Source organism: Hyperolius riggenbachi, chromosome 10 (genome assembly GCF_040937935.1).
Source record: "Hyperolius riggenbachi isolate aHypRig1 chromosome 10, aHypRig1.pri, whole genome shotgun sequence".
NCBI classification, from domain to species: Eukaryota; Metazoa; Chordata; class Amphibia; order Anura; family Hyperoliidae; genus Hyperolius; species Hyperolius riggenbachi.
In genome coordinates this window covers 145,561,716-145,576,284 of record NC_090655.1, presented here as the reverse complement: position 1 = coordinate 145,576,284, position 14,569 = coordinate 145,561,716, and the positions used below count along the sequence as shown (strand labels likewise).

General features: G+C 45.0%; 1 protein-coding gene across 3 annotated transcripts in view; it reads left to right on the top strand.

Moving 5' to 3' along the window:
• WAPL (WAPL cohesin release factor) overlaps positions 1 to 14,569 on the top strand; it is a 174,338-nt gene that overhangs the window by 70,491 nt on the left and 89,278 nt on the right. For all 3 annotated transcript variants that reach the window (XR_011024551.1, XM_068258553.1, XM_068258554.1), the window contains 2 exons: positions 9,659 to 9,768; positions 13,356 to 13,451. Coding sequence is in view for 2 of the 3 variants with exons in the window: in XM_068258553.1 (XP_068114654.1) it covers positions 9,659 to 9,768; positions 13,356 to 13,451 (206 nt within the window). In the remaining variant the exon portion in view is untranslated. The remainder of the gene's footprint in view (positions 1 to 9,658; positions 9,769 to 13,355; positions 13,452 to 14,569) is intronic.

Genomic DNA, 14,569 nt, shown 5'->3' with positions numbered 1-14,569 from the left:
GATGGTCTGTCCTTAAAGTTTTTCATCAGGACATACTCCTGTTGCACTGTAGGGCAGACATTAGGTTTATTTGAGGAAAATAGGAAAAAGTGCTGCTTCCTGTGTTGAGTGAACTTCTTTATTGGGATAAAATACGTCAAATGCCTACATTGCCTGAAATGACCAGTGGGATTCCCAGAGGGTAGGTGTCTTCTGGAATGAAATTCTGCTTTGACGTTTGCAGCCAAATGCAGCCAAATCAGTATGTTGTGTGGGGCAGTATGTGGCTGAAGCACAGCTGTGCACGAACCCGGCACTATCTGCTGCAACACTAAAGGTAGCCATACACTGGTCGATTTCCCATCAGATTCGACCAACAGACAGATCCCTATCTGATCGAATCTGATCAGAGGGATCGTATGGCTACCTTTACTGCAAACAGATTGTGAACCGATTTCAGCCTGAAACCGTTCACAATCTGTGGTGGTGGTGCTGCCGCCGCTTCCCCCCATCCCGCATACATTACCTGCTCCGCCGGCACGACTCCCGGGTCTCCGCTCTTCTTCTCCGCTCTGGTCTGCAGCATGCTTCCCTTCTTCCTGTCTGGGGGAAGTTTAAACAGTAGAGCACCCTCTACTGTTTAAACTTCCTGCCGGGACAGGAAGAAGGGAAGCATGCCGGAGACCAGAGCGTAGACGGAGAAGAAGAGCGGAGACACTGGAGTCGCGCCGGCGGAGCAGGTAATGTATGCGGCTCTATTGCGTCGGTCGTCGGGCACTTTAACGCCGCTAGCGATGTGCTCTTTACCCGCGGGCGATCGACTGTTATTTTCCGCACGGCGCGATCGACGGGATCGAACGGAATGGATCTAAATTCGGCGTGTAGCGTGAACGATTGGCAGCAGATTCGATCCCAGTGATCGAATCTGCTGTCGAAACGGCGGCAAATCGAGCCAGTGTATGGCCAGCTTAATTGGTGAAAGAGATTGTATGTTCCTGAGCCAATTTAGATTAATTTGCTCCCTCATTTTTACAATTAAAAATACTTTTTTTTTTTTTTTCCTCCTTTCAGTTAAAAGTGAAAAGTACACACTGTGGCAAAAATCTACCTTTATTTCTGAATCCAATATCATCGTACATTAGGGCTGCACGATTTTAGGGAAAAATCGAAATTGCTATTTTTCTCTCAGAAATTGCAATTTCGATTTTTCCCCGATTTTATTAATTTTTTTTTTTATATTTAAATTCCTGCTTTTCGCACTTTGGGCCGGGGGGGGGGGGGGGGCCTTGGGTTTGGTTTGGCTCACGGTCTGCACTGCCTGGTCCGCTGTCTGTAATATCTTGCTTCCGGCCCCGCTGTGCGTGGATTGGCCAGAAGCAGTGAATATGTATAAGTGTTAATGAGCGGGGGGCGGATCCACTAGAGCGAGCGGTCGGGCACATCATACAGCATTACCTATCACTGGCTAGCGATGGAATGACGGCAGCGGTAGGCGGAGATGTACAGAGCATACAGCTCCACCTACCGCTGCCGTCATTCCATCGCTAGCCAGTGATAGGTAAGGCTGTATGATGTGCCCGGCCGCTCGCTTTAGTGGATCCGCCCCCCGCTCATTAACACTTATACATATTCACTGCTTCTGGCCAATCCGCGCACAGCTGGGCCAGAAGCAAGATGTCACAGATAGCGGACCGAAAAACCGAAGGTACTGACGATCAGCAGATCGTCTTGCCTCGAACCGCGGTTTCGGTTTTAAACCGAAAAACCGTGCAACCCTATAAAGTATACTGCACTAAGTGGAACATACGATAAAATGTCTGAACTAACCAACGGTCCCCTACTTACCATAAGTCTCCACCACATACGCACGAGGCAGCGGACAGTGTTCTCCCCAGGCTCTTTTAGCTGGGTAGTCCACCCAGCTAGTTTTGGTGAGCACCCGGCTGTTATCAGCTTGCCTCCTCATACTCTTCCTCTGCTGTAAGCAGAGTTGCGCAGAGAAGCACCAGCCCTGCCTTCTGTCATCTCGCCCCACCCGGCTACTTTTTTTTTTACCACCCAGCTGGAAAAAATTCCGGGGAGAACACTGCAGGGGTGCTGAAATGCATGACACTTATCTCCACCTAATCCATTCTGCTTATGCTGGGGACACATTTAGAACCAACTCTGCCACATACCCGTGGGGGGTTGACATACATAATTCTCTGACTCGAGTAAAAGCAGACACCTCCCATTTTTTGGCCACTTTTTTTGGGCTTAAACTGTTGGCTTATACTCAAGTATATACTTAAATTTGTTACCACTTAAAGCTGAGAAAAAAACAGAAGGGCCTGGTGGCTAGCCAAAGGTTAGTTTAAATCTGCTGGTTTCCAGGTTTTATGAGTGTGCTCAGTAGCTGTCGGTAGGTCTTGTGCTGTAAGTTGGTGGTCGTACTTTTCTTGCCTATGGCCACAGAAGGTTGCACGGTTGCTGCTTGAGTGCACAATGTTGACGGGTATATAGCTGGTGTTGGGAACCACTTGGGGAAGGTTTTATGATTGCTGAACTACTACAGATGAAACCACATCCACAAACGGCAAACCACAACAAACATGTTAATTGAGGCACAAGCTGTACATTTAGAACAGTTTTTTTTCCCTACTTTTGCAGGATATTACGAATATGCGTAATACTTTTACAACACAGTTTATCAGCGGTTTTAGCTTGGGGTTTTGTGGTTTCTATTAGCCATAAGGACCAACAAAGTATAGCATGCACACTCTTTGAAAAATTAGACAATGCTTGGTTTGTATGAAACTTCATGTAATGGTCATCCAGAAAGTTGCCATTTGCCTTAATCTACCATGCAAGGTATTTTCTGTGTAATGTATCTTGTCTGACAGGTTACCACCTTCTCTCCCTGCACTTCTTGTCATGTGACTGAAGAGCACCAGTATCTGTTTGTTTATTTAGCACCATTAAAATACCGTGTATACTCGCATACAAGCCGAATTTTTGACCCCCAAAAAGGGGGTCAAAAGTTGGGGGGTCGGCTTGTATGCGAGTCTTCCCTGGTGGTCTAGTGGTGGGTGGTCGGGTGGTCCGTGCCCCGCTCCCCCCCCTCCCCGCTCCCCCCGCGGCCGCTGCTGCTATTACCTTGTTAGACAGCGGCCGCTTCCTAATCCGCGTTCCTCTTCTTTCTCAGAGTGTATCACAGCAGCGCGCCCGGCGCTGCTGCTGTGACGATGCAGGGGGCAGGAAAGAGCGGTTCCCTTGGTAACGGCGATACAGATCGCCGCTATAGGGAGCCGCGCTCTTTCCTGCCCCCTGCATCGTCACAGCAGCAGCGCCGGGCGCGCTGCTGTGATACACTCTGAGAAAGAAGAGGAACGCGGATTAGGAAGCGGCCGCTGTCTAACAAGGTAATAGCAGCAGCGGCGGCCGCGGGGGGAGCGGGGGGGAGCACTACCCACCTATGCTGGGCACTATACTGGCTAAACTGGGCACTTTACTAGCCATACTTGGGTACTATACTAGCTAAACTGGGCACTATACTGGCTAAACTGGGCACTATACTGGCTAAACTGGGCACTATACTGGCTAAACTGGGCACTATACTGGCTAAACTGGGCACTTTACTAGCCATACTGGGGCACTATACTAGCTAAACTGGGCACTATACTGGCTAAACTGGGCACTTTACTAGCCATACTTGGGTACTATACTAGCTAAACTGGGCACTATACTGGCTAAACTGGGCACTATACTGGCTAAACTGGGCACTTTACTAGCCATACTGGGGCACTATACTAGCTAAACTGGGCACTATACTAGCTAAACTGGGCACTTTACTAGCCATACTGGGGCACTATACTAGCTAAACTGGGCACTATACTGGCTAAACTGGGCACTATACTGGCTAAACTGGGCACTATACTGGCTAAACTGGGCACTATACTGGCTAAACTGGGCACTATACTGGCTAAACTGGGCACTATACTAACTAAACTGGGCACTTTACTAGCCATACTGGGACACTATACTAGCTAAACTGGGCACTATACTAGCTAAACTGAGGCACTACCTACCCATACTGGGCACTATACTGGCTAAACTGGGCACTGTACTGGCTAAACTGGGCACTATACTAACTAAACTGGGCACTTTACTAACTAAACTGGGCACTTTACTAGCCATACTGGGACACTATACTAGCTAAACTGGGCACTATACTAGCTAAACTGAGGCACTACCTACCCATACTGGGCACTATACTGGCTATACTGGGCACTTTACTAGCTATACTGGGCACTATACTAGCTATACTGGACACTACCTACCTATACTGGGCACTATACTAGCTATATTGGGACACACTGGGGGGCTGCACCAATCCAGCATTTCCTACCCCCGGCTTATATGGGGGTCAATCATTTTTCCCTGTTTTTTCAGGGAAAAGTTGGGGGGTCGGCTTATATGCGGGTCGGCTTATATGCGAGTATATACGGTACCCCCATCCACCCTGGATCAGTTCTTCCTACCTAGCTATCAACCTGTTCTGTGTTCAATTTCTGCTGGGTTTTTTGTGCAAAAAGTGATCCAATTAAATTGAATAACCTTTTTTCCTGTAACTTAACAAAATGTGTCAAGTGGTGGTCTAGTGTACATTTTGAGCCAATAAAAGCTTGAAATACAAAATCTAAACTACATTTCAAAATTACTCACCAAACTCTCTGATTATTTATACTTCCAAGCTGCAGCTGCTCAGCCTGCACTAATACAAAAAGTAAAGGTGACCATACATCTAGAGATGATGGGCAGATTCGATCAAGAGACAAATCTTCTCTAATCAAATCTGTTTAAGATCGGTCAGCTGCACATACTCCGCAGGCTGATTCCCGATTTAAATATCAACGTGAAATGGATCTGGAGTAGGCCGTTCTCGTTGCCCGTCACTGCCCCCAGTGTAAAAATGTACTCCCATGTGTGTATTTTATACATTACCTGTCCTGTGTCACCCACCGCGCGGTGCCCATCTGTCTTTGGAATCCCCCACAGATTATTGTAGGTAGGTAGCCAGGTCTATGTGCCCCCAGTATAGGATAGCTAGGTATAGGTGTCGCCCAGTATAGGCTAGGTAGGTACAATTGTAGCTCAGTATAGGCTAGGTAGGTACAGCTGTCCCCTAGTATAGGCTAGGTAGGTGCAGGTGTCACGCACTATATGCTAGGTAGGTGCAGGTGTCACGCACTATATGCTAGGTAGGTGCAGGTGTCACGCACTATATGCTAGGTAGGTGTCGCCCAGTATAGGCTAGGTAGGTACAATTGTAGCTCAGTATAGGCTAGGTAGGTACAGCTGTCCCCTAGTATAGGCTAGGTAGGTGCAGGTGTCACGCACTATAGGCTAGGTAGGTGCAGGTGTCACGCACTATATGCTAGGTAGGTGCAGGTGTCACGCACTATATGCTAGGTAGGTGCAGGTGTCACGCACTATATGCTAGGTAGGTGCAGGTGTCACGCACTATATGCTAGGTAGGTGCAGGTGTCACGCACTATAGGCTAGGTAGGTGCAGGTGTCACGCACTATATGCTAGGTAGGTGCAGGTGTCACGCACTATATGCTAGGTAGGTGCAGGTGTCACGCACTATATGCTAGGTAGGTGCAGGTGTCACGCACTATATGCTAGGTAGGTGCAGGTGTCACGCACTATATGCTAGGTAGGTGTCGCCCAGTATAGGCTAGGTAGGTACAATTGTAGCTCAGTATAGGCTAGGTAGGTACAGCTGTCCCCTAGTATAGGCTAGGTAGGTGCAGGTGTCACGCACTATAGGCTAGGTAGGTGCAGGTGTCACGCACTATATGCTAGGTAGGTGCAGGTGTCACGCACTATAGGCTAGGTAGGTGCAGGTGTCACGCACTATATGCTAGGTAGGTGCAGGTGTCACGCACTATATGCTAGGTAGGTGCAGGTGTCACGCACTATATGCTAGGTAGGTGCAGGTGTCACGCACTATATGCTAGGTAGGTGCAGGTGTCACGCACTATATGCTAGGTAGGTGCAGGTGTCACGCACTATATGCTAGGTAGGTGCAGGTGTCCCCGGGATAGGCTAGGTAGATGCAGGTGTCCCCCGGGATAGTCTAGATTTGATGAGATTGTTTTGCGCACCAGTACTTAGCAGCAGAACTTTATTTTGTCAGTGTGATAAATCATTCAAGGCATTCAAAAAATTTATTGGTGACAGGAAAGTCTGAAGTCTTATTTAAAATTAGCGAAAAAAAGCCCGATTTGGTCCACTCTGCTATGCAGGCATGAGCCGCCACTAAAAATATTGCCACCTTAATGCCTCCCAAAGATGCACTTTCATACCCAATAATCCTACTTGTTTACAGATACTAATTTATGTGATGTTCCGCCAGGTGCTTTTTTTTTTTTTTTTTTTGCTGATTCACGGTATCCGATCCAAAATTAGCATTAATTTTCCCATAAACTATTAGATTTTGTTTAAATGTTATGCCGGGCATACACTGCCGGATTTTTTTTTTATATATATCAATCGAGCCGCTGATGGCTCGATTGATAATTTCCGACAGGTCCGATCACCGCAGGAATCGATTCCCCGCTCGACCCCCATGGGCTGATGATAGCGGGGAATCGAGCGGAAGTTAAGTGCCCGCGGGGACGAGCGGAAATCGATCTGTGCGGCCGCGGGGACTAGACGGGAGTCGATCCGGCGGCTAATCGGGCCGCCGGATCGCTCCGTGTATGCCCAGCATTAGACTACTGTACTGTGATAGTCATTGTTTTCTTTTCATGTTTAAGTAGGGTATAAAGGGGGCCATACACTAGCCGACCATCCAATTCAATTATTATAATTTAATTGGATGAAAATTGGTGCTGCCAAGTGCATGCATGCCCAACCGACAAAGCGACCAATTTCGGGTTAGAAATTGTCCGAAAGGTCGATCGCGCATGCTGGAAGATGTCGGGCAGAAGTTGGTTGGTTGGGGGCGCAGCGGTACGGCGGCCGAATTGCGAACGAGCGACAAGACGAAAGCCCCGCTGCTGCCGCCGCAATGTATAAATGTATGTAGTGTAGTGCATGTATACATTACCTGTCCGGTGTCAGCTTACACGCGGTTTCCGTCCATCTCGCCGGGTTCCGCATACACGCCGGTGATGCATAGCGTCTGATGTCACACCATATGTGCAGCTAATGTGTATGTGGCTGTTACCTGCCGAGATGCACAGAGACCGTTCATAAGCTGCTACAGGACAGGTAATGTATAAATGCACTACACAACATATATTTATACATTTTGGGGGCGGACGCGGCGGCTCAGCCGATTCACTGACGATTTCATGCTGAAATAGGACGAGAATCAGCCTGTAGTGTATGGGCAGATTAGACTAGAAACAAATTTTATCTCTAATTCGATTAGAGATAAATTTGTCTCTTGGTCGAATCTGCCCATAATCGTTCTAATGTATGGCCACCTTTAGTGATACGTAAATCATCACATTCTATTTATTTATTTTTTACACCGTATCACAAGGTTTTTGGAAGCATGCTGTATTTATCTAAATGCATTTTCCAGCAAGCCTACAGTGAAAGATCTCTGTGATGCGGTTAGGTTGTATTGGCTTTTTTGGCCACAAGCCCTCTACAGGAATACACATTTGACTGCATTCTCAGCTACTAATTCACTTGTGTTTTAACAGGCCTAAGTGTGGTCTGAGCTCACCCAACAAAAGTATGCAGATTTTTAATCCATGAAATCTTTTTTTCCCCGTGCCAGGTTGTTGGCTCAGTTAAGCTAGCCATACAGCAGGTAATCTATTGAAACTCGATCAAACTGCAGTGTTGTACTGTTCAGTGCAGTGCAAAGCTATGGACCAGCGATATACCAATGCTCTCGCTCTGCTCCTGAAGACCAACATTTTCCGTCCTACTCGATTAATACTTTTGATTGATTTTTGGTTTACATCGATCAAAAAAATATCAATCTGACATTTTGGGAAATCTATTCCCAACAGATGAATCAAATCTGCAGGGAGTTGAATGGGAAAATCGATGAGTGTATTGGCACCTCTAGGGCCTTTTTCCATAGAGTGCATTTGCATTGCACAGAATTTGCAAAAACACCGTAATTAACATGGTAATTACGGTGCCGCCGTTCCACCGTCATGCTTAGATTTTTGGCCAATCGGAAACACACTGCAAGCTGCATTTTTTTTTCTGCATTTGCAAGTAGCCTACAATTCGTTTTTAAACTCCTGTTGCAAATCTCGTTAGCATAGATGCTCAGTATAAATAGGGGAAATCACTGCGCATTTTTTAGGCCTCTTTTACAGTGGGATGTTGCGTTTGAGGCAAAGTCACGCAACGTGCCCCTAATGCAGCGCATGTAGGTTATGAAATTAGACGTTATTTTGCACTGCGTTATGTGTCTCTTGGTGCGCCATTTTCGTTGCGTACTGATGGAACGAAAACGGCGCGTGCGTTACATTTAAAAAAACAATTACTGAGCATGTGCAACACACAACGCAGCAAATTTATTGCTAAACACACAGCATGCAGCACCTTCTAAATATTGCTACACGTTACACACAACACAACGTGTGCACTGTGAATGTCGCACATACTTTGAATTGCTGTGCGTTAGTCTGCGTTATACATTTTTATAAAGTGCGACTTTAACGTCCCACTGTGAAAGAGGCCTAATGCTGCAATTTTTTGGTGTGTAACGGTCCTTTGTGGACTGTCTTCCCCGTGGATATTATTGTGCAAGTGATGTGGCTGTTGTGGCAGCAGAAAGCCGATACACGATATTCAGAGTGGCACTTTCTCAGCGGTGTAACGGTATTTGGTGGCCTCCGCTGGGCAAAAGCACAAGTATGCTTGACTATAGAAACATATTTCTTTGAGGGCCCTTTTCCACTAGCAATCGCTAGCGTTCACGCTGAACGCTAGCGATTGCTGAATCGCAATTACCGGCGATTCCCCGACGTTCGCGGCCGCGATTTTGCTATGCTATGCACTGCATAGCAAAATCGCGGCAATAATCGCTCCGCCTCGCGATCCGGTCAAAAACTTATCGCGGTAGTGGAAATGACCTACCGCGATTCCTATGTTAAAAGCAAACTGTAGCGATTTGACAAATCACTAGCGGTTTGCGGTTTTGTGATTAAGCAATCGCAAACGCTGTAGTGGAAATGGGCCCTAAAAGATACCTAAAGTGAAACAAAGGTGCCCATTTTAACTTATCTGAGGCTTTTTTCAACCCCCCAAAGCCCTCCCGCTCTGTAGTCCATCAGGTCCCTCACTTTCATTTTTCTCTGATCTGTTCAGCAGCTGTGCCCCAAGGAAAGCTGGCCAACTGAGCCAGTCGCAGGCATCTGCGTATGCATGGTTTTCAATTGTACTCCAGTAGCCAGGAAATTTGGCCCATGTGCAGTTGAAATTTTTAAAAACTGCGCAAATGGACAAAGATTTTGGCTATGGGAGGGCGATCAAGAAGGAGACTGCTGCTAAATGGATCAGAGTGCAACAGTGAGGGATCAGGTGGGCTACAGGGGTCTGGAAGAAGCCCCAGGTGAAGTTAAACTGAGCACCTACAAGTTTCCTTTAAGGCTAAATGGGTTTTGTTTTTCTTCAGCTGTATTATGAGTTGTGTTTTGTTTTGGAATGCTTTAGAGTCTGGAGAAGATCTGTATGCTGTCCCTGATGTCTTCAAAAAACCTGCAAGCAGAGCAGGAGATAAAAGCAAAGATAGTGCTCGGAAAATATTTAGTGCGCCAAAACGGGTAAGATATCCTTACTTTAGTTCTTCTCTGCTGTATTTTGTGACTTTTTAGTTTCCCCTAGTGTAGCTTCAGTTTCCCTAATAAGCAATTTTCAACAATTCATCTCTGTACACTTTAAGTGTTTTACTTTTTACTTAATCAGACAAATGTTTGTTTTGTTGTTTATATGGAGATGCTGGAGCTCAGCATATGTTCCCTGCAGTAGTTACATATTACTATGCTCTAGTAGTTCCCTGCATCTGAGATAGGAGTGGTTGCTTTGTAACTGCTGTGGTATGTAAATAAAAGCTAATTGGCGTAGCTATCCAGGTGGAGTCCCACATCTTTCCTTTATTCTCTTGTATGTCTATTCCTATTCTGGGATGTAGGCATTTGAGTTTGACTCTCTGGGAACCAGAATCCTCTGCATAAGAGGAGTGAGTGCTCAGCATACCTGACTTTGCTCGTGTATAGTCATACCCACAGATGAGCAAGATAGTTATTTCCTGCATAATGATAATGTAATTGCAGTAAAGCTAACGTTTGTATGGGAGTGGAGGAATGCATGAAATGTAACTTCCTGCTTTGTGCATATCTCTAAATCTTTGACAGATCGGACAATCCTGGGAAGTACTTTACAATAAGCTGTATAAAGTACTAATCTAGGGCTCACAGAGCAATTAAAGGACAACTGAACTGAGGGATATGGAGGCTGCCATATGTATTTCCTTTTAAGCAATACCAGTTACCATGGCTGCCCTACTGATCTTCGGCCTAGACCCTAAACAACCATGCAGCAGATCAGCTGTTTGACAAGATAATCTGCATGCTTTTTTCAGGTGTGATTTTCTATTATTACAGCCAAATAGACCAGGAGAACTGCCAGGCACCTGGTATTGTTTGAAAGGAAATGTATATGGCAGCCTCCATTTACCTCTCACCGCAGTTGCCCTTTAAAGGATGAATTGGCACATGTTGGTATTCCTGATCTGCTGTATCCTTCAGTTGCCACAGTTTTCACCAAGATTACTAGATAGCATGCTGCTTACATAAATTGAAAATTGTGTAGTTTGTTGTTTACCAGACTTTCTTTGTGTTTTTGTGGTTAATATTCCATAAGGGACAAGTCTCAACAACTAATATAAAGCAGGACTTTCTGGTCAGTCAGGTGCAAATTTTTCCAACTTGCGTCCAAATTTAAAGGACATATGACCTGAGAGAGGGGTATGGTCGCTGCTATAGATTTTCATTTAAACAATACGAGTTGCCTGGCATACTGCTGATCGTTCATGCACCAGTAGTACTGTCTAAATTGCACACCTAAAACAAGCATATGGCAAGTGCAGTCAAACAGTCAAACATTTGATCTGCTTGCTTGTTCAGGGTCTATGGCTAAAACTATTAGAGGCAGAGGATCAGCAGGACATCCAGGCAATGTGCATTTTTTAAAAAGAAATAAATATGGCAGCAGCCATATACTTCTCAGGTCAGTTGTCATTTAATGCAGATTGCATGCAACATGGAATTATAACACTTCAAATCAACAGCAGCAGCATTTGATTGTCCAACTGTTGCGCACAGTTTGCACTAAAAATACAATGTATAGAAAAGTCTCTGCCTGGTGTTATGCTACTATAATGCCTAGTACACTCCATGTAATTTCCCATCAGATTTCAGGTCAAATCAATAATTTCTGACAGGTCTTATGTACAGAAGTGATTGGAAAATCCTTCAGAACATGATCAGAAATCGGATCAGACCTGTCGATTCAACCAAAATCTGACGGGAAATTGTATCGTGTGTACCAGGCAAAATAGAGTACAACAGCCGCAACTCTAATGGAAACAGACGTACCAGGGACTGGATTGAACGATGTCCGAATGATCAAGCTGACCACACACAAAATACATTCTGACAATACAACACTTTTCTGCATAGTGTTATGTCTTGCTCAAATTCATTTTTATTGTGCCAGCTCTTCTTAAGTCTTTATTCAGTAGCTCCACCTGCTGACGGTAAATGGTAAACCTAAAATGTTTTATTTCTGCCTTTTATGACTAATACATTTTACATAGTAAAGATTCACTTAAAATTGCGCTATTTACTCAGCAATAGCGGTTTTTAATTGTATTTAGTAGTGTTGTCTTTTGGAGAGTTGTTTGCAATCCTGATTTAAAAAGGTAGGAAAATAGGAAGGCCTTGGTTATAACGGTCCATCTTCTAATGCAGACTTGACAGATAAATCCTGATTGCTTTAAGAAAACGCTACAGTTTTTATTTTCAGCGTTCTCCATAAATAAGCCCTACCTTTCATTTGCAAAGGAGGACTTGAGCGTACTTTACACAGCTAAGTATGCAAGTATTTTGTCTGGTCGCATTGGATGTTAAGTTGCCCTTATATAAAGAGATGCTACAAATCTCAAATACACTTTACATCTTTAAAATGTGGTCCCCCTTCATTACCGAAAACAATATAATGGTTGGTTTGTTTTTTTCGAACAGCATGACATTTAATATTCCTATATAACTTTACACCACAATAGTTTTAGAAAATTTGCTGGAAACTATGGTAGCACTAAAGGACTTTCAAAATAAAGACTAGAATTCTCCTGGTTGATTCATTAGTTAATAAGTCTGCACAAAGCAAGCAGTAAAATTTAGTGTAGTCCTTCACTCCCATACTGACTTACTGGATTTTCTGCAATAATGAATTCATTAAACCTATGGAGCAGGGGCTTTACGCATCCCTAGGGATGCAACCACTGCTTATACAGTATTGGTGTAATTGCTCTCGTCACACTTAACGCTAAAGTAAGGCAGTTTTCACAGAAAAACTAGTAGAGCCATTGATCAGTGACATAATAATTACTAACGTGTCTGTTAAAATAGTTATATTATAAAAAGATGATTTGCTAAGGGTTATTTTTTATTTGGGAAAAAAAGATGTGCGTTAAGGCCACAATTACCACTATTAGAGAATAGTAAAGACCAATGATACCTCACAGGCAGTTTCTCATGAACAGGCCTGGACAAACTAATATGCAATTCAAGAGCTAGCAGGAAGTCTTTGGTGTCAGCTCCATTGGCAACAGTTATAGACTCTCAAAAGTTAGGCTAGCATATTTTAAGGATCCCTAGCTCATGGGATATGTCCAGTCCTGAATAGCTTGAGGCCTCGTTCACACTGTAAGCGCTGCTGTGTGCATTTCGCCAGTGCGTATGGAATGCGATAAGCAGGAACATTAGAAGTGCATAGAGAGTAATTCTGACAGTCAGACTATATGCATTGCGCACCGCTGCACACATTTTTGGCAAAGTGCATTGTATGAATAGGGTCAGCAGTGCAATGCCGTTGGCATGCGATCAAGTGCGTTTGCGTCCCAAATGCACGGCCACACGCGTTGCCTAATGTGAACAAGGCCTGAGCTAGCAAACCTCAGCTGCGCCTGGGGACTTACCACCGTCTGCCTCTGGAGACCGATAAAAACTTGAGGGTGCAGAATATTCTCCTGTTCTTTTTAGTCGGATAAGTCATTCGTTCAAAGCTGTCAAAACTTGTGACATTTTCTTATCCCGTAACCTTGTTGATTTAAAATGCTTTGTTCTAGTCTCCAACAAAAGCTGTCTATAATGCAAGACACTGGAATCAGCCCGAGTCAGAGGAGCTTCCTGCTTTACCGTCAAAGGTTCAGTCTGCTGCACCAGTAAGTTCTGTTCTTCTGCTTCTGTTTTATGTCCTCTGGATTGTAACACTTAACAAGCGTGTATACTGTTGTAGAGAGAACTCTATTCTGAAACCTTATTATCCAGCTGGATTGTGTGTGTAAACTTTGGGTGCTTTATATTTTACTAGTTTTTAATTGAACCATTATACTTTTCTTTTCCAGTTACCCATTTACAATAAAATAAGCACCTTGTTAGTTATTTGATACTGCATCATGTGTATACGCAGGGCAGCCATCAGGGGGGGACAACTGACACTGCAGTGAGGGGCCCAGGGCTTCTGGGGGCCCTGGGCCCCCCAAAAGAGCTGGAAGGACTGCATGTGCTGGCTGTGGGCCTGTGGCTCACTTACCAGCACACCGCGTTCCAGCACGGAGAGAAGAGTGACATCAGTGCTTGAACGTGGAGAGCAGATGAGTGAGCCTGCTACAGCGGACTTTCTATACTGGGCCACCACCTATATCTGGCTACAGGCTACCTATACTAGGCCACCGCCTATACCTGGCTACCTATACTGAGGCTGGAACCACCTTTACCTAGCTACCTATACTCGGGCGCCACCTATACTTGACTACCTATACTGAGGGCACCACCTATACTTGGCTTGTTAACAGGGGACTACTTGTATTTTGCTAGTATTTGGCTCCACCTACAACATGCCATGGCCACTCCCACTTTTTGCTGCATCTTGCTGTGCATGCCGCTTTCTTCAGTGTAGGAGCCATGCACATTTTTTGCAGCATTGCACTTCACACACGGACACGGGGGTGGGGTGGCTAATGGGCAGGCACAGCAACCTGTGGGTGGGTCCAGGGAGGGGGGGGGGCAGGCTTGATGATGTGTGAGGGGCCCCAAAATTTCTGATGGTGGCCCTGTGTATACGTGGCAAGCATGCCAAATAAGGTGCTGTAATGGAATTTTAGCCGCATTTCTTTATAGCCGGTCTTGTTTGGCTTCATTTCTGTTTCCAATCTCAGATTATGGTAATCTAGCTGAACAGGCTGGGAAGCCACATAGGAATTTTGTATACATATTGGTATTTAGATTACTTATGCACCTTAGAATTGAATCAAATGCGCACTTCATGCCAGTTTTGTTT